Consider the following 21,033-nt stretch of genomic DNA (forward strand, 5'->3'; position numbering starts at 1 on the left):
AAAAATTTTTTAAATGAATAAAGAGTTATGAAAGGAAAAATGATCACTAAACACTATGTAACTCAAATGTCAGAATATTTATACAGTCATAAAAAAAAATGAATATTGGGGCGCCTGGGTGGCTCAGTCGGTTAAGCGTCCGACTTCAGCCAGGGTCACGATCTCACGGTTTGTGAGTTTGAGCCCCACATCGGGCTCTGTGCTGACAGCTCAGAGCCTGGAGCCTGCTTCGGATTCTGTGTCTCCCTCTATGTCCCTCCCCTGCTCATGCACTCTCGCTCTCTCTCTCAAAAATAAACATTAAAAAAAAATTTTTTTTAATGAATATTAATTTAAGCAAAAAGTATGATAGGTATTCCACCAATGTGCAGTATTACACTGCTTGCTGTTTGTGGCTGGTGTTCATTCTTAGTAGTCATGTATCCATTCTGATTGGTTAGTGTCAACACCATATGAGTTGTTAAATATTTTTAATACCTACATTGGAAGTAACTATTTGAAGAGATGAGGAGATTTCAGGGTGAAGAGAGGTTGTAAGACATAGAGGACATTGCTAGCCTTCTGCCTGATGTCCATCCCCCTTTCTTCTCTGCTTTTATTCAGGGCAGCAGTGCAGCTGACTAAAAACACTCACTTCCCCCAGATGCCCCTCAGCAATCTCTATCTAAAGAGATTTAGGAGAAAGAACCTAGGAAGATTCCCTTACTGGATGAAGCCTCTGCAGAAGAAAGCCCCTTCATTTTTCCTTCTTCTTCCTTCCTGGAGAGGGTTGTCAGATTTAACAAATAGAGTTTTTCCCAGTTAAATATGAATTTTGTATACACAGTCAATAATTTTTAATATAAGTATGTCCCAAGCAATATTTGGGCAAACTATTTTATCTGGCAAACCATTTCCCTCTATTCCTGGAGCATAGACATGATGCCTGGAAGTGCAGTAGCCATCTTGTCATCATGAGAATGAAGGCCACATGCTAATTACGGATACAAGGAGAAGAAGGATCTTGAATCCTTAATGTCTTCGCTGAGCCATTCTATAGCACTGGACAGCCCACACTTGGGCTTCTTGATATGGGGAACAATTAAACCACTTCCTGTTTAAATACTATACTTTTCTGTTTCTCAAAACCATACCTGGGTCATAGGACAAAAGACTCTGGGACAGTATTTACTGGGCATATAAGATTGGGTTCTATTAGTAAGGAAAGCAGAGAGAATGGGCACTGAGTGGTTGTGTAACAGTGTCTGCTACACTTTCTAACATCCATCCTCTCCTTGTCTTGCCTATTTTTTTTTCAGGTAGACACACAGGGCTCTTCATGGCTGTAGACACCTTCCCCAACTCCAGGCATGAATTGTGATCTATCTAAATTACTCATGGTGATCATATGGCCTTTGACCAGTAACTGATCTTAGGAGTAGTCATGTAATCCTATCAAGTGAGTGAGATTTAAATGGAAATCCTCTGGGTAGAGCTTGCAGAAAAGCTTTTATTTTCCTAATAAAAAGTAACAAACACCTCTGGAATGCACATTTGGCCAATTACCTCCCCCATTTTCCTGCATAGACCTCAGACATGAGACTTCTACATGAAGGAGCCCTCTTGCACCAATGATGTGATGGGTATGAGAGCAACGGATCAGGCTGAGGACAAAGCAGAAAGCTAGAGCAAATCTTCCTTCCTGATAATGTCACTGAGCTCCAGACCACTTATCTCTGGGCTTCCTATTACATGAAAAAAAAAAATCTACTTTGTATATTTAAATTGCTAGCCAAATTTTATGTTACTTTTAGCTAAAGACCTTCCTAACTGATACATAATGGAATACTATGGGGAGATCAAATGAATTAACTAGATCCTGTGTATTAACATTCATAAATCTCAAAAACATAAGGAATTTTTTTAAAAAGAAGTTGTAAAGAGATATAAACAAAATGACATTATTTATATAAAACTTGAAAACATTGTTTTACATTTTACTGTTCATTGCTACACTGTAAGTAAAAGCATAAAATCATGCAGAGGAATGAGACACACTAACTTCCGGTTACTTCTGGGGAGAGGTAAGATTTAATATTGATGTTTTAGCTGTATCTTTGATATTTTGGATAGCTATAGAGAGATATAAGGCAAATATGATAAAATGTGAACATCTGTTAATTCTGGACAGTGATATGTGAATGTCTTACGTTTACAGGTTTGAAGTATTTTATTTAAAAATATTAAATGAGGGGTTTTTTTAAAGAAATAAGAGAAATCCCCAACACTATGACATAACAGTCTCAAATAAAATGGGCCAACTGAGAACCTTGCAAAAAGAATGACTAAAGAATATCACACCTTGATATGTTATTATGAAATTTTAGAACACTAGATGAATGTGAAGAAAAAAGAAATCCTAAAAACTTCTAGAGTGAAAGAAACAGGAACAGGTCACCTATAAATGAATAAAAATCAGACTATCAGAAGATTTCTTATCAGCAACTTGGATAACTGAAGACGATGGAGCAACGCATCCAAAATTCTGAAGGAGAATGGTTTCCAAACCTAGCATTCTCTACTCAGCCAGTCAAGACAGAGTGTAGAAGACATTTTCAGACTCAGCAATGATTTCAGCAAGAAATCATTTTACTTTGGGGCGCCTGGGTGGCTCAGTCGGTTAAGTGTCCAACTTCAGCTCAGGTCACGATCTCGCGGTCCGTGAGTTTGAGCCCCGCGTGGGGCTCTGGGCTGATGGCTCAGAGCCTGGAGCCTGTTTCAGATTCTGTGTCTCCCTCTCTCTCTGCCCCTCCCCCGTTCATGCTCTCTCTCTCTCTCTGTCTCAAAAATAAATAAAACGTTTAAAAAATTAAAAAAAAAAAAAGAAATCATTTTACATTTTACTTCAGTCTCATAACTTCCTGGGAAGTTATTTAAGTATGTTACCACCAGGAACCAAGAAGGGGAAGACAATGGGATCCAGGAGAGGGGTCCAACCAGAAGAATAATGACAGCTGCGCCACAGCCCCAGTCAGTCCTCAGAAGAGCTAAAAATGAGGTTTCAGAAGGAGCCACTCAAGGAAAAGATGAAATGCCAGAGATTTGATACACTCCTTGAGAATCTGGAACAATTTAAGACAGCGACAAAGACAGAAAATGCCAAGAAAGGCAACTGGAAACACCAGGAAAAAATTAAAACTGCAAGAAATAAAATGTGATTATGGTACATGGTCATAGGAGTATAAACACTGATTTTTTAATTAACTAAAAACAATGATGATATATGTACATTGAGAGAATGAAGAAGAGATGGGTGTGGTATAAGATAATTAAATATTCACCTGTGGATGGCTACTATGCAACTCTGAAAAATTGCAGGAGATACATTTATATAAACCATATGTATAATTATTGGCGGGTGTAGTCAACAGAAAAAGCTAAAAGAATTCCAAGTGATCATCTTTGGGAAGTGGAACAGTGGAGTGTGTAGGAAGCTGGAATGGAGTTTTTCTTGCTTTTTATTATAATCTCTTACATGTGTTACTTGATTTTTTAAATATGGATATATATTATTTTTATTTTAAATATTTTAAGGCAAATAACTTAATATGGCATGTGTACTCCCCCTTCATGCCATAATTGTATCCCCCTGAAAATCCATGGTTAAATCCGTTGGCTCAAAGTGAATCGTGTTTAAAATATTCAGGAGAACTATAAAATAAAGAATCTTTAAGAAAGTGGTTCACAGTAGTTCTCAAACTTAAGCATGTATTGGTCACCTGGAAGGCTGATTAAAACCTAGATTTCTGGGCTCCACCCCACTGTTACTGATTCAGTGGATCTGGCGTGTAGACTAAAGGTTTGCATTTCCAACAAGTTGATGCTGAAGCTGCTGATCCAGGGGCCACACTTTGAGAACCACTGTTTAAAAAGACAACAACTCCCATTTATAGTGTCTATTAAACTGAATCACCGTACACGGAGTTTGCTTCACATGAGCCTCACATACATAACAAGATTACATCTTTGCATTCAAGCCGGGTATTGTGTACTGGTAAGCTTAGCATGGACGCACTGGTAGCTCCGATTGGTTGGTGATTTTTTGAGAATTTATATCTTCCTCGACCCTCATAGCATGAGGAGTAGAGAAGATGAGTAACAGATCCCCTCTCTTTAACAAATAGAACCTGCCTCCAAATCTTTTAGGCGGAGAAGATTCCACCTTTCCCTAACCACAAACAGGAAAGGCCATGCGACCCAGCCTGGCCAATCAAATAATCCCCTTTCCCCCATCACAGAGATTGGTTGCATGCTGATCCCATGCCCAACGCTGGGCCAATCATAATTCTTCCCAGGACATTTCCACTTGGTCCATCCAAAAACTAACTGTTCTGGCTCTGGCTCTGGCTCTGGCTCTGGAGCTGGTGTTGTGAAGCTGACAAGCTTGGGTGCTACTATCTTGCTTGCCACATGGAGGAAAGCATCCAAGAAAAGTGGAGAAACAATATCAGAAGTACTGATAACTTGTAACTCCCGGAGTCAGTGGATTTTGAACCGGCCTGACTAATACAAATGAAAGAGGCTTTTCCAGCATGGTTTAAAAACATATTCTTTCATATTTGAAGTACTATAGATTCTCAGATTGGAAACCAAACAAAAGTGAATGCAAAATGGCAATACGGATGTGAGCAGGTGAAAACTTTACACAACTATGGAAGCATGGAGATGTAATGTAGTTCATATTCAAGTAGATGCACGTCTCCCAGCTCTGCACTAGTTGAGACCATTCTTTCCCCACCTCCTCTGTGCTGGTTCCTACCTCCTCACAACTTGAGAGAAGCTCCCTTCCAGGAGTATGCAGAAGTAGGAGAAGAATCCAGGCTGCCCCTGATCATCTTCAAAGGAAACCATTCATTTGAAACAAATCAAGCAGCATGTTGGCCATTTGCAAAGTGTTTAAATAAACTACTACTCTAATCAGCAGCAGCAATGGCTCACCAGAAAAATTTCCAAAAGTGACCTAACCCTTGAAACAGAATTTCTATCTCCACATTTTATATAATCCATATTAATTGAATGCTTTCATAATCTCATTTAATCCAGACTAAAATTCAGTGAAGTGCATAATTTTCACCCTCATTTTACAGATAAAGAAATGGAGATTCAGAGAATTAAGTAATTTTTTTCCTGTGTCACAGGGCCAGGCATGGTGGAGCTATAATTGAAATTCGCTTCTCTTTGATTCCCCAACCCAAGGAAGGAAGGAAGGCAGGGAAAGAGAAAGGGAGGGAGAAAATGGAGGGAGAGAGGGGATAGGAGAGGAAAGAAAGAAGTCAAGACATGAGAGATAGGGGAGTCTGGAAGAGGCCATCAACTTCTGAGTTCTAGGCCTATCCAGATGTCTAGCTGAATTCCCATCTGCAAGACCTCCCAAAGGCCTTATAATAAACCCTTCTTTTCTCTTCAGCTAGCTTCAGTCCATTTGAGTTATTTACATCCCTAGAATATTAACCAGTACAACCGGCCACTGCAATATGTTGCCAAAGGAATTGTGTTAGTTACACACCAGCCCCTGGCATGTCGCAAATGAAAGAACTTGCAGCAGCAGTTTTTCCTACACCAGCCCCTCCACTGGGTAACATGACTCACTCATCATTATTCTCCCATCCATCTTTAGAGCCTGGGGTGAGTATGGCTTTACAGTGAGGAATCAGACCAAATTCTCTTTCCCACTTTACTGCCCCTGCCACCAGCCTGGAATCCCATATTGGATCCCTGAGAATGCAAACCCTACTGACAAAATCAATGTCCTAAGCCTGCAAGGCTAAGCACCAGAGTACAACACCAGGAAACAGAAATCAGAGTCCCTCCCCAAGCAGCCTTATTATCCAGAGCAGCAAGGAGGTGGTGATACAGCCAACCTCATGGGTATGCAATACATTTTGACTATCAAAACTCTGGTAATTGAATCACCTGACATTTAACACTGCCACCTCTCCAAACCCCCTAACTCTGTCCACAGAGGCACATCAATTCAACTCAACAAATCCTCTTTGTTCCAGGTATTTGTTCTAGACACTGAAAACAAACAGAACAAAATAGTTTCTTAGGGAAGAGGGGCAAAATATAGCAATAAATCCTCAAGATTAGACATCCATATCTCAGGGCGGGGGGAACTAATTAGAAAAAGGACTGTGTCACACTTACCAGTCAGTCTTTTGGGAATTTTTCCTACCATCCCATCTTTTAAACCATTTGACCTAATTATATCTAAGAACAGGGGCCAGTCTAACATCCATATCCAGTGAACTCTTCTGATAGTCCAAAGAATTGCAAAAAAAAGGACCTCCCCGAGGGCTCATCTGAGATTATTTTGTGAACTGAATTGACAAGAATGACACAGGGTCATGCTGGGCTTTAAAAACTAAGCTCAGAAGCTAGAGAAAGGCCACCCTCCCAACCGGTAGCTTATTCGTTGCCTCTGGGCCCTGCAGACCTCACCCATGAATGCCCCAGAAGAGGAAGGGAAAACAAGCAAAGTATCCCCAAGCTAACCACTAGCAACAAGACCAGGTACAGTTTCCAAACCAAACAACAGAAATGTGTAATGAAAGAGGCTAGCCATTATTTACTTTCTATCCTGAGAGGTTATATCAACAGATATAATCTATTTTCCCATAGCTTTCTGGGGAAGAAGTGGGTCTCAGGCTTTTTGCTTACTTCATAAAAATTTCAGCCAACCTTGTAAATTTGGCAAAGGCAACAGAAATTTGCATTGCCTAGAAGAAAAAGATTCCCAGTTCCATCAGATGAGAACAACAATGAACTAAGTCACCATGGTGTGAAGAGAGAGTGACTCTTCATGTCATTTTGGTTAATTTGGAGTGAAATCAAGGCACCAGGGTGACTAATACAGTATAATTTTTTAAAGAAAAGGCAAATATACAATGCTCATTTGGATGATTTATTCAGCTTTCATGGTATTCTCTGTCTCAGTGTGTGTGAAGCTCACTCTCAAATACTCTATGTTCATATTATAAAGCATATTTTCCCTTATCTGCATAGTCTTGTCTACTATCTCTGAAACTCCAAGCTGCAAACTTACCTTCACGATCTTAGCACTGGAAACCAGGATCCAAATCTCAGGAAGACCAGAGTCACTTGCTCTGTTGCTGTTAGGTGGCAAGAGGGACGCTCTGTGATTTCCAGGCTGAACAGTATTTGGGGCATTGGAGATTGACTTGTGGGGCTCAGTGGCGGTCAGCCATGTGACCAGGGTGGGGGAAGGGACACTCCTGCAGGGGAAGGGACTGATGCCTGCTTAGCTGACATACCAGGGTCGTGCAGAGTCTAAACAGAGCTGGCCATAATCATAGGCGGACAACTTTGCTCTAAATTTCTTCTTGGATTTTAACTTAGTGATCCTCTTAAGGCAGTGTTGTGTTTCAGCGCTGGTTTTTAAATACTTGTTTATCTCCCTACATGATTTATACACATGTCCTTTTTGGATTCTGTCTCAGAGGGATGTTAGAGCTGGAAGAGACTTTACAGGTGATCTAGCCACCCCCCCCCCACCCCCACCCCTGCCCAGGGCCACCCATTGCACAGATTGGTGGCAGCCCTTCCTGGAGCCTGCAGAGGCCTGGGTTTTTATTACATACTGGTTTTGTATTATATACTGGGGGGACCCCGGCTGGCTGGCACCAAATTACAGCTTACTTGAATATCTTCAGCCTTTAGGTCATTAGAGCTTTGAGGACTACTGAGATGCCAGTAATGAATCTTATCACATTGCAGGTGCCTAAATCTGTAGCTATCAGATTAGGGCATGACAAGAAACTGTGGCAGTTTATACTTGTGGTCAAAGAGTTTAAATGTGTGCAGTTATGTTTATGTATCTCTATCACAATCTTCTTAAAACACTCCAAGATGATATTTTTGGAGGGACTGGGGACATCAAAAGCTGAAGAGATATTTGATCTCAAAGACCCCGAAGACATCTCAAGACCACAGCCATGTGAGTAGCCTTCTAGCTCACCTCTGCCTCTCCACCCAAGTGGTCTGTGCTGGCTTCCTGCTAACCAAAAAGGGGATGGTAGTAATGATGGTGGAAATGGTAAAGAGAGAAGTGGTAGGTGGAATGGTAGAATTGGCAGTATGGTAGTTGGGCATGAATGGAGGTGGTGGAGGTGACGATGGAGGTGATGAGATGCCCATGGAGGTCGTAGAGGGGTAGATGGAGGTGATGAGGGGTAGATGGAGGTGGTGGAGGGAGTGGTGGTGATGGAGAAAGGGGCAAGAAGGCTTCTGAATGATAGAGCAGGAGATTCTTGTTACTGACTATTACGTGGAGGACGCTGGATGAAGCGGACCTGCTGCAATTACAAGCGTGAGATGGTAAGGCCTTGGCATGAGAAGTCTGAAGAACCTCCTTCTGTCCCCAAAGCTGTGTAGTCTTAAGATAATCACCTCACCTCTCTGGGCTCCAGTTTTCTCGAAGCCGAGTTTGCACTTAAGACATGATATCTTGTTAGGGGAACCCCTCCATCTCCCTCTAAGCCCCGTACCCTTCCTTATAAAGTAGTAGCTTCTGTCCTTTCTGAAGTCTTGCTAAGGGTCCTTTTCACTTACCTCTCTGCCTCCTACTCACTCTTACCTAGAGGAGGTGATTGGGAGAATGAATGGGTTTGTGCCATGACTCAGATCCTTCTGAGAACTGCCTGCTTCAGAGCAAGTCCAGGCTGTGCTCCTCTCCTCCTCTCTTCACAGGAAACCTCCAGTGCAGATTCTCACTGTGTAGGTAGGGAGTCTTCCAGTGCTGGGTACACAGGTTTAATTCTGGGGGGGAAATTGGGAAGTGTGACTGTGGTTGTACATTCTAAACCAAATTCTCTAATCAGCTTTACTTGTTACAAAGTTATTTTGATTTGTACCTATGTGACTTCTATATCTTATTTCTCATTTGATGCCAAGCATAGAGGGAAAGATTGTAAACAAGTATCATTCTCAAATTCCAATGCTGATGAACTAATGAAAGAGCCTCCATGGAGTTGATTGGACTAAAGGGTCCCTAAATTTCCTTCAAGCTCTATCATCCTGTGATTCTACAAGCCTGTCTCTGAAGCAGAACAAATATTTGTGAGGCTGGGCGGAAGATTGAGACTCTAGCGGACAGCTCCAATCTCCTCCTCTCTTCCTTTCTGCTTTTCAACCTGATGAAGACCTCTAGTATCCACACATCTTCCTCTTCTCCCCTTCCACCAGCTGTGCATGGCTTCATTTACCCCCACTCTGACCTGGACCCCATGATGAATGACTTCACTCTTACCTCATTGATACCCAAAATCTCTTGTTCCTGTCCTGCCAATCTTTTGGTCTTTGTCAACCCACCTGCTACCCTTCTTCTCCTGCACTGAGCTCTCTTTTATCTCTGGAGAAAGCCTGTCTTCAGGGAGAGAGAACAGAGCCAAGACACAGAGTGGTAGAAGAGTGTGTGTGTGTGTGTGTGTGTGTGTGTGTGTGTGACAGAGAGAGAGAGAGACAGAGACAGAGAGAGAGAAAGAGACAGAGAGAGACAGAGAGAGAGAGAGAGAGAGAGAGACACTAAGGAGACCAAATGGAGAGAGAGAGAGAGAGGACCTAGTCCAGTGGTACCTATAGCCAACTGGACCCCTGCCCTTCCCCATGGTTCAGTTTTGTGAGTGAAAAATGTTGAAAGAAGATCTGCCCATCCCATTTCTCTCCTCTTCCTTACCTCTGGCCTCTGCCAAGAAGACTGGTTTTCCCAGCTGGCATTATGCATTGAGACAAATGCTTGAGGGTTTTCAGTCCTCCCTCACCACCAGAGAGGTAACAGCTGAGACCCATGCATTGGCTTAGGAGAAAGGGAAGAGATTGGACCCAGTGGGTTCTTAGTCAGAGGTGTCCCGTCACCCCTGGGAACATTTGGCAATGTCTGGAGACATTTCTGGTTGTAACATAACACTGGGATGAGAGCTCTACTGGCCTCTAGTGGGTACAGGCAAGGGATGCTGCTAACATCCTACAATGTACAAGACACCTCCACAACAAACAATGAGCTGGCCCAAACTGTCAATAGTGCCAAGGTTGAGAAATCCTGGATTAGACTGTTCAGCCCCCTCTGGTTCTAGAAACCAGGATGCCTGTGACCCAGGCCAAAAGAACACTTCACATGGGCCCACCTCAATCACCAGGATGCTTATGAGGGAGGGAGGAGGGGCAAAGATTCTTAGTAATTTGCAGCTTTTGACCTCTGGGTCTCCCTTTCCTTTAGAAACCCAGCAGACAGGGGTGGTTAATTTAGAGGGAAAGATTCCCTTCCATCTTCTGGCTATATACCATCTGAACCCCACCTGGGTTTCACATATAGTAGGGTGTAGGCAGGTTTGACATAGGGTGCTGGCATAGGGGGTGAAGTCTCATGAAGGAAAAGCGAGCTTCCTACCCTTGTGTTGGTGGGAGTAAGGAGTTATTTGGGGACCCACAAGAGGCTTTCCACAAGCTGGGCAAGCCTCATGCCAGTATGTGAGATTTTTTCTCTCAGATTGTTTGTGTGAAGCTTTGGTGGGTGGTACAAGACTGGCTGCCCCAGATTCTTGTCCACTTTAGCTGCTTTTGAACTGTATCCAGGGTGAGGAGGGAACATACTGTGGGATGTCAATACTGTAGTCAGGAAGGCAAAAAAAAAAGATGAGAGATAGCTTACAGGGAAGCTGAGAAGCCTGAGGAAGCCAGGCTCAGGTTATACAATGGATGGGTTCTCTCCCTACTTCATCTCCATCTACCTCCAATCACTGCTGTGGCCTTGGCCAGCAACAGCACAGACCTCAGCTCACTCTGCACCAAACACACTGCACATCCTGCTGTTCCTCTAACATCCTAAGCTCATTCCCACCTCAGGACCTTTGCATTTAGTGTTTCCCCAACCTTCAGCTCTCTCGTGTATTCAGCTTTCTGGTCAAATGTTATCTACCCAGGAAGGTCCTTCCTGACCAGCCTATCTAAAATACCCCTTTCTTTAACTCTGCCTTATTGGTCCATATGGAATTTCTATCCAAAACCACATTATATGTTTGTTTATTCATTCATTATTGTCTATCCTCTAACATGGCAGGGACTTTGTCTTGTTCACTGAGGCATCCCTGACACCCATAATAGCTTATAGATGGTTGGTTCAAATCCTGGCTCCACAAACTATGGGATGTTGAGCAAGTTGCATATCTTTTTTTCCCTTCAATTTCCTCAACTGAAAAATGGAAATATTAATTGTATCTACCCCAGTGGTTGTTATGAGAACTGACTGAATATATATATATATATATATATATATATATATATATATATATATATAAAATCTTAGGTCAGTGTCTGGCCCACAGAACACAGTATCAACCAGTAATAATTAACACATTCCCAGGAAGTTCACAATATGCCTATTCTGAGGAGGTGGGGAGTGGTATTCCTGGCCATTTGCAGGAACGGAGCAGTCATTGTTACTTCCCTGGGAACCAAAATCCCTCTGCAGGCCAGGAACCTCTGCATCTGCTCTCTGCTGCCCTCTGAAGGCTCTGGGTGAAGGCTGGCCAAAGAGGACTGTTAGGGACTCCACAGATGACTTACTCACCATAGAAAAATGAGCAATCCCTTTTCTTAAGCAAGCCACACTCCCAAGGTGGCAAGCTTGGCCCTTGACAAAGCTGCCGTGGGAGCCATCATTTGACAAACTCAGTTAGGAATCACTGAGGCCACAGAGGAAAGGCAGGTACCTGGGAATTCATCCCTCAGACTCCAGGAGAGACCCAGAGCAAAACCACTTCTCCCTTCCCCCAGGCTGTACTTCTGGAGACAGAGGACAGTGATCTGTCAGCCAACCTAAGCCCCCATGGAAAGCCGTTCCTCAGCCTGTGCCTCATTCCCTGTCGGACTGTGTGTCACCATGTGGGTCAAGTGGCCTTCACGTTGTCAGCCTAAAATGAGAGGGAAAGCCACTCCTCTCAGGGCCCCTGGGGGGTGATTCATTAACAAGAATCTGGGCACACCCATACTGTCTGATGGAAAGATTTCATTTTCAATAGTGACAAAACTCCTAAAACATCTAGAAATAAACTTGCCTAGAAATGCATGTCTTATAGGAGAATGCATGATAAAATTTTGCTAAGAAACATAAAATAAGGTAACATATTTCAGAATGGGAAAGCCCAATAGAGCAAACATGTTAAATATTCATAAATTTATATACATTTAAAAAAATGTTTATTTCTTTTGAGAGAGGGAGTGAATGCAAGCAAGGGAGGGGCAGAGAGAGAGAGAGAGAGAGAGAGAGAGAGAGAATCCTAAGCAGGTTCCATGCTGTCAGTGCAGAGCCTGATGTGAGACTCAATCTCATGAACCGAACTGTGAAATTATGACCTGAGCCAAAATCAGAAGTCAGACCCTTAACCAACTGAGCCACCCAGGCGCTCCAAATTTATATATCTTTTAAATACAATTCCAATGGCATTTTGGATGAAAACAACCAAAAAATCATGGTTAAAACATTAGCTTAGAATTTATTAAGCTTTTACTATGTGCCAGGATTTGGGCTGAGAACTTTACAAAATTACCTCAGTTAATCCTCCAATAACCCTATGTGATCATTACTGTTTATGAAAGAAAGGGTTGGGCAGTGGTTAACAGCAGGAGATCACATGACTTTGGGCAGGATAGTTATAACCCTGAGATTTGGTTTTCTCATCTGTAAAATGGGAATAACAGTATGTATCTCATGAATTTAGGCTTAGGATCAAATGAGGTAATTTGGAACAGCACCTGTCAAGTGCTAAGCATTTAATTAACATGAACTACTGTTACCCTCATTTACAGATAAGGAAATTTAAGCTCTGAGAGGATAAAGTAATTTGTCTGAGTTTACACAGCCGGTAAATGGCTAAACTGGCCTGGGGGACGGGCTTAGGACTAGATGGGACAAGGACAGATGACATCAATTGTAGGGGCCTAAGTAGTTCCCTCAGAGTCCAGCACCCCACCCCATTCCAACCCCAAAAGGGAAACTGGAACCAACAGAAATTTAAGTGTCAGCACCTTTTTTAAAATGGGGGCTCAAGATATATGCGAAGAATGTTAGAAAATAAACTGTGTCTAATACACTTCAGTTTAGGGGCTGAAACTGATATTACAAAGGATAGATTTGGAGAAATGTGCTATTAAAAATGTTTTCAATTTGGAGGAGAATCTTGGGCAGTGGACAAAGCCAGCAATGTATTCATTTGTTGGACTCAGCACATTCATCTCTGCCCTGAAATTAAATGTGATTGTCCTTAAAACTAGGGTTGAAACTTGCATCCCAATTTGCCTTGGACAGTCACCATCTGCCCACTTGTCTTGGCTTCACTGTTAGTAGTGCCCCCTTTTCATTCTCAAAAAGGATTCCGGTTTGGGCAATCAGTTACGTGGTTACTCTGTTAAGATTTTAAAATTCAAGCAATCCTGTGGATGAGCAACTGTCAGCTAGGTGATGTGAAACAGAAAAGACTTCCAGGCTGGGGGGACTAGAGGCCAGTGGGCAATAAAGTGAAGCTCCAGAGGGGCAGAGAATCTCGCCTGGATGCGAATGGAAGGGGCAGATGATGCCTCACAAGAGGAGTCTTGGTGAGGTTGTAGGTCAGGTACTGTGTGGAGTTAAGAGGACACTGGTGGGATTGGAGTGGATGTTGGAACTTAGTATTTCAGACACGAAACAGCTCAGGGTAACAGCATGGCCCACGTTATGTCCATAGGAGGAGACAAGAAATAGAACCCAGATTGCATTTAGGGATAGGAACTGGGCAGCTAGTAAGAGACTTGTAAGGAGGGTTGTCTACTCTATACCATTTTACTCCTATTAAATTTTGAACCTTGTGATTATATTATATTATAATATTGTGATTATAATATATTCTTGTGATTATATAATAATCATTGTGATTATATAATATAATCTTGTGATTACATTATATTATAATATTGTGATTATACCTATTCAGAAAAACATAGAGGGAAATGGAAATTTTAAGGAACCCAGGCTACCTTGCCCACAGATTCTTCTAGATAAACTGTGGAATCACTTGTCAAGATTTTTTTAAGTCTATTTACTTAGAGAGAGAGAGAAAGAGAGGGAGAAGAGAGGGAGAATCCCAAGAAGGCTCTGCACTGACAGCACAGAGTCTGATGTGGGGCTCAAACTCATGAATTAACTGTGAGATCATGACCTGAGCCAAAGTCCAGTGCTTAACTGACTGAACCACCCAAGTGGCTCCATTTTGTCAAGTTTTTAAAACCTCATTTGTAAAACAAGTGGTCTTTAAACATTTGAAAGGATGCTCAACCTTATTTTTTAAAAAAGAAGCAAACTAGAGTGGCAGTCACAGTGAAATACCATTTTTTTACCTTTCGGATCTGCAAATATTAAAAGGTTTCACAACTGCAATAGTGGAAGGAGATGGGCCCTCTTCCACACAATGGCTGGTGATTCTGCAGTTAGGCACAGGCTCTCTGAAGCCACTTTGGCAATATTTATAAAACTTTAAAATGTACATACCTTTGGGTAGCAGCAACTCTTTGTCTAGAAATTTATCTTACGGATATAGTCTCACCAGTGGGTAAAGACATATGTGTACTTTGGAGCAGTTACCCACCTTTCTGCATTTATGTCAGAGGATTACCATGGGGATTAAATGATATAATATATGGAAAGGATTTTAAAGAGGGCCTGGTACATAGTAAATGCTCAGTAAATTCTGGCTGTTATTATTACAGCATTGTTTGTGGCAGCAAAGCACTGGAAACAACCTAAATATACATCAATAGGAGACTGATTTAAAAAAAAAAGTTTTGTACATGGAAAACCACGAAGCTTTTAAATAGAGTGCATACTAATGGAGCACCTGGGTGGCTCAGTTGATTAAGGGTCAGACTCTTGATTTTGACTCAGGTCATGATCTCACAGTTGTGAGATTGAGCCCCATGTCGAGCCCTGCATCAAGCCCCACTTTGTGTGCGCTGCCTGCTTAAGATTCTCTCTCTATCCCTCTGCCCCTCTCCCTTCGTTGTGTGCGCTCTCTCTCTCTTAAAAAAATACAGTGAATACTCTTTAAACATTGCTATGAAATGATCTTTTAGAAATATTATTGTTAGGTGGGGGGAATAAAGCAAGGTTTAGAAGGGTGCTTATGGTTTACCACCATTTTTGTGTGGGGCAGGCATGCCTATGGCTGCAAAAGTCTCTCCAGGGAAGAATTCACAAGAACCTGGGTTCAGTGAAGATTCCTGGGAGCAGAACCGGGAGGCAGGTGCTCAGGGGCCACTGTACAACCACTTGTACCTTTTATATTGTCCACCATAGAGATGTATTTTCTATTAAAAAACAAATAAATTCCATTTCTGGATAAAGAGTTGAAAGCAGGGACTCAAACAGGTGCTAGTACTCTACTCTAACATTCATTACTCACAATAGGCAAAAGGTGGAAACAACCCAAATGTTCATCTATAGATGAATAGAAAAATAAAATGTGGCATATCCATACAATATAATATTATTTAGCCTTTAAAAGGAAGGAGGGGTGCCTGGCTGGCTTAGTTGGTGGAGCATGTGACTCTTGATCTCAGGGTTGTAAGTTCGTGCCTCATGTTGGGTGTTGAAATTATGTAAAAATAAAATCTTCAAAAAAATTTTTAAAAATAAAAGGAAGGAAATTCTGACACATGCTACAACATGGCTGAAACTTGAGAACATTTTGCTAAGTGAAATAAGCCAGACACAAAAAGATAAATACTGTATGATTACACCTATATGAGGTACCTAGAACAGCCAAATTCACAGAGACAGAAAGCAGAATAGTAGATCTGGGGCTGGGGAAACAGGGATTGGGGAGTCACTGTGTAATGGGTATAGAGTTTCAGTTAGGGAAAATGAAAAAGTTCTTGATTCAGATGGTGGTGATGGTGATTTTACAATAATGGGAATATACTTTAAGCTATTAAATGTGTATACTCAAAAATGGTTAAAATGGTAATTTTATGTTATATATACTTTACCACAAAAAAATTAGTTTTAATATAATTTTAAATAAAATATAATTTTAAACACTTTTTACATTTTTTAATTTTTTTTTTAACATTTATTTTTGAGACAGAGAGAGACAGAGCATGAACGGGGGAAGGGCAGAGAGAGAGGGATACAGAATCAGAAGCAGGCTCCAGGCTCTGAGCCATCAGCCCAGAGCCCGACGCGGGGCTCGAACTCACGGACCGCGAGATCGTGACCTGAGCGGAAGTCAGACGCTTAACCGACCGAGCCACCCAGGTGCCCCTTAAACACTTTTTAAAAATAGTCCCTTTTTAGGGGTACCCGGGTGGCTCAGTAGTCGGTTAAGCATCTGACTTTGGCTCAGGTCATGATCTCATGGTTCATGGGTTTGAGCCCCACATCATGCTCTCTGCTGTCAGCACAGAGCCTGCTTCACATCTTCTGTCCCCCCCTCTCTCTCTGCCCTTCCCTGGCTCGTGCTCTCTCTCACTCTCTCTCAAAAATAAACAAACACTAAAAAATTAAATAGTCCTTTTTTTTACTTTGATTAGAGTTCTGTTAGATATAGAAATGGATTAGAAGGTGTTGTACTGTATGGGCCACCACAAAGAATAAGCCCTATCTGGAAAATGACCCAGGTCTCCAAACCCTGTCTTTCACCATGCCAGGTGAACCTGCCATGCTGACTGGCTTCTGGGGGATCCCTGATACAGAGCGGAGGTGAAAGGCTGAAGTAGGATCAGGGGAAGAGGGCAACTTCATCCAAGATAGGGAAGAGACAGGAAGGGAAGAGATGAAGGGCAAGAGCAGAAGAAGAGGTAATTCCCACCTGACCACACAGACTTTCTCCATGAGGAAGGAGGTGAGAGGCAGGAGTATGTAGCTTGTGGGTGGATTTTGAGGTTAGTAGAAAGGTTGACCTTCAAGGGGTCAGACCAGGGATGTGTAAAAGAATTGCCACATCCCCGCTGAGGACCCTGAGGAGGCTGGATATCAGACATGAGTAGAGAGAATTTTCTTACTCCTCTCATCTTTTCTCCCTCCCTGGGAAACAACCCTCAAGCATTTGCAGACCCTCATAGTTAAATAAGTGAGGAAAGTAGAAACCAGGACTTTCCATCCAGACCACCAACCACTATAAGCTTCTCTTCTTCAGCAGCACCAGGTTGGGATGGGAAGAGGCCTCGGTATGTATGTGTATATGTATGTATTTATTTTTAATATATTTATTGTCAAATTGGTTTCCAAAAACACCCAGTGCTCATCCCAACAAGCGCCCTCCTCAATGCCCATCACCCACTCTCCCCTCACCCCCACCCCCATCAACCCTCAGTTTGTTCTCAGTATCCAAGAGTCTCTTATGGTTTCCCTCCCTCCCTCTCTGTAATTCTTTTTTTCCCTTCCCCTCCCCCATGGTCTTCTGTTAAGCTTCTCAAGATCCACATATGAGTGAAAACATATGGTATCTTTCTCTGACTGACTTATTTCACTTAGCATTACCCTCCAGTTCCATCCACATTGCTGCAAATGGAGGCCTCAGTTTTGAATTGAGATTGAAGTGTGGATTATCATTGGGATCAACATTATAATTTCTGAAATGAGACTGAGACCAAGTGTGACCAGAACAATCATGTGACTTGTCTAAATTTCATCCAGGGGCAGAGCAAGATCTAGCCACCCAGAATAAATTAAAGGAGCAATAAGAGGTGAAAACTAGGTTACTTTCTGATTTTACCCCATGAGACATGCTTATTTAAGGGAACAGTTACACAATGTTATCTTCAACTGTTACTTAACATGCATAGATCTTGCATCTCCCACTAGATCATAAGCTCTCAGAGGGCAGGGCCCCTGTGCTATTTATCCTTATATTGCCACCACAACCCAGCAAAGTGCCTTGTGTGTACACAGTAGGCACTGAAATGGCTGTTGACTGCACTGCTGACCAAGAGGGATTATTCCCAGTGAGTCCACACCAGGCCATTAGTGTACTTACACCAAGCCTGGCACAGAGCAGGTGAATAACAAGTCCTGGCTGAGTTGAACTGACTCTTCTTAAAGACAGAGCCTGTGTTCAAGGAATTCTGATATAAAATGATGTTGCGGGTTACCCAGACTTAGAGTAAAAGGCACAGAGATGAAGTCGGTGTGGATGATCATGTTCTGTTTCTCTGTTCAGGCTGCTCTTGTTCTGAATTAAGGAGAAGGCTAAGACACAAGAGGAAGGTGTGATCAGACCCAGCGCATGCCCTGTGATACCATGAGTGAACAATGCAAGAGCCCCATTAGGCCTGGAACTGAGCTGAACTCATTTTTGAGTAAGGAATCCTAAAGGGCTCCTGTCTTCAAGATTATATAAAATGATCCAAGTTATGTACTTCTGAGATAATAAATTAGCTGAAGAAGCACAGAGCCCAACTCTTTAAATAAGGAAGTAGTAGATCTCAAGTAGCTCAAGAAACAAAATTTTCTACAGATGAAGGTTATGAAAAGGAAACCAAAGACCAGCTGATTCTGGTTTGGGGATGGTAACATTGGAGAATACACTCTGCCATCCATTTCATGTGACCACCTCACTCATCCTGAGTTACCTCTTTTGTTGGCATGGCCTCCATCAATGGTCACAGAGCAGGGAGGTAAAAGAGAAGATATTTGAGTATCTCCATTAAGAGGTCTAAGTGCCTGATTACTGCCTCCCTGAGATGAACCTGGCTGAAGGGAGGATGGTCAGGCATTCAGTCAAGCAACAGCCAGTTACAGAACACCCTCAGTGGATGGGGAAAGATGGCTCTCCTCAGACTGAGCAACCCAAAATAAGCTAGGGAGTTTAGGGGAAGAAAGAGCATAGTTGGTGGGGTTTTTAGGATGTTCCTGAGAACATTCCTCAGCTCATTAACTCACAGCTCAGTCCCAAATCCCAGTAGAATAAAAATACCCTTTCTCAGGGACAGAAGCCCACAAAGCTAAGGGCTCAAGATTTCTAAGTTAGGATTTCATCAAGGGCTGGGTGACCCTTTCTTGGATACACATGGATCCCCAGGAGTCCTGCAAGACTGCACAGTCTGTTACATCTAGGAAGACAGATGAGGACCGGCTCCCTGGTTTCTCATTTATCACCTGCCTCTGATTCCCTAGAGCCCAAGAAGCAGATCCTTGGCAAAGGATGCCTCCTTCGGGTGGGAACGCTTAGTTGATGTGGGGATTTTTATACAAGTCTCATGTTTCCTGGACTCTTAGGAACCTCCAAGAAGATGCTGAAAATAACTCTTATTGAATTGGAAGAAGCTTGAAGTAAACACAGGACCAACCATTGTGACTTCCATGGCTGAAAAGCATGGATTTGAGAAGGGTAGTTGGAGCTCCATGCAAAGGATATGACTAGATCTAGATCTCAGCCCCTCAGTGCAGGTCTGACCTCACACAGATGCACACGCGCATGGACACTCCCCTCTCCAAAGGTGGGGACAGGGAAACACAGAATAGCAGCACTACCACAGGACAACCTGGTCATTATCTGACTTGTCTTTCGCTATGTTGAAATAGTTAAAAATTAACTTGAACATCAGGCTGTTCCTTATCTTTGCTCTCTAAATCTTGCACAGGCCTTTAGCAAAAAGCAGCAAAATTCTCACTTGACCTTCTGTGGGCTTGGAGATTCCTGCCTATTCTACTGGGTTCATTCATTCACGTCCCAAAAACAGAACCTACAGTCAAGCTGGTAACTCCATATATTTAAAATCCACTCTACTCACCCAGGTGCACTGGCCTGTTGCTCTGGGGCCCTTGAATCCAATCCTTTAGGGTTGGCCTTGCAGTTGGAACCCACCCACCTCTCCTTCTTTCTGCCTCTGCTACTAACGTAGTCCCTCCTCTATTGCCTCACAAGCTAACTATTTTAGAACAAAAGTCTTTGTCTATTCACAGACACTGTAAAAGTAACACTCATTTTAAGTTTTTTAATCTAATGTCTGTGTTTTCTGTAATTCTTATTGGTTTATCTAATCAGCGTGTCCTAGGGAGGTTTATTGTTGACAGTTTAGCTTGCCCAAGCACAATGAGCCTGCTCAGGCATTTACCCCAAGAGAATCAGCTCCTCTAAAAGAGATAATCCTCTGGGAAAATGGCAGATCTTTTGCCTCTTCCCTTCAGAGGCCTGAAGCTAAGGAGAACGTTCCATATCCCACAGCCCCTCCAGCTCTGCAAACCACAATTCCTGACTCTTCAGAGAAAGATATGAACAAGAGAAATGAAGAAGGCATTTGAGCAAATCAAACCTTACAAGAAAAAGGTGTACTTTGTGATTTTCTGTTTTGTGCTGATTTTTGCCCTCATTTTAAGTAGGAAAGATATACTGAGGGAGCAATCGGTGGGAAGAGGACAAGACAGTGAGTGGGAAGTGAGGGAAAAGAAGCGGTAGTGGGGGCATGCACATGGTGTGGGAGAGGGTCACAGTGTTGGAGTGAGGGCACATGGTGTTGAGGGGTGGACACACAGGGTTGGGGGGTATGGGGACACAGTGTTGGGGGATGTGGGCACACAGGGTTGGAGGTGGGCACACAGTGTTGGGGGGATGCAGGCACACAAGGTTGGGGTGTGTATACAGGGTTCAGGGTGTGGACACACAGGGTTGGGCGGGTGTGCACACAAGGTTGGGGGTGGGCACACAGGGTTGGGAGTGTGGACACAGAGGATTGGGGGGGGTGTACACAGGGTCGAGGGGTGTGAACACAGGGTTGGGGGTGTGTACACATGGTTGGGGTGTGGGCACACAGGGTTCAGATACAGACACAGCAGGTTGGGGGTGTGGGCATCCAGGGTTGGGGGTGTGAACACAGGGCTTGGGCGTGTGTACACAGGGTTGTTGGGTGTGGGCACACAGCAATGGGGATGTGGGCATACAGTATTGGGGGGGTGCAGGCACACAGAGTTGGTGGTTTGTGTACACATGGTTGGGGTGCAGGCACACAGGG

The 21,033-nt window shown here is 42.9% G+C and overlaps 1 protein-coding gene across 3 annotated transcripts in view; it reads right to left on the reverse strand.

Moving 5' to 3' along the window:
- The window catches only part of SLC4A5 (solute carrier family 4 member 5), a 106,386-nt gene extending 86,431 nt beyond the window's left edge, over positions 1–19,955 (reverse strand). Inside the window, exons 1-2 of one of the 3 annotated variants that reach the window (XM_049651734.1) lie at positions 19,816–19,955; positions 8,636–8,817 (exon numbers count right to left, since the gene is read on the reverse strand). In XM_049651734.1, the coding sequence (XP_049507691.1) occupies positions 8,636–8,675 (40 nt within the window). In that variant the 5' untranslated portion in view covers positions 8,676–8,817; positions 19,816–19,955. Of the gene's footprint in view, positions 1–6,186; positions 6,540–8,635; positions 8,818–19,815 lie in introns of those variants that run through there. The other 2 variants (XM_049651733.1, XM_049651735.1) reach the window with 2 other exon arrangements.
- Between the last annotated feature and the right edge of the window lie 1,078 nt (positions 19,956–21,033).

This window comes from Panthera uncia (assembly GCF_023721935.1).
Source record: "Panthera uncia isolate 11264 chromosome A3 unlocalized genomic scaffold, Puncia_PCG_1.0 HiC_scaffold_11, whole genome shotgun sequence".
Classification (NCBI taxonomy): Eukaryota; Metazoa; Chordata; class Mammalia; order Carnivora; family Felidae; genus Panthera; species Panthera uncia.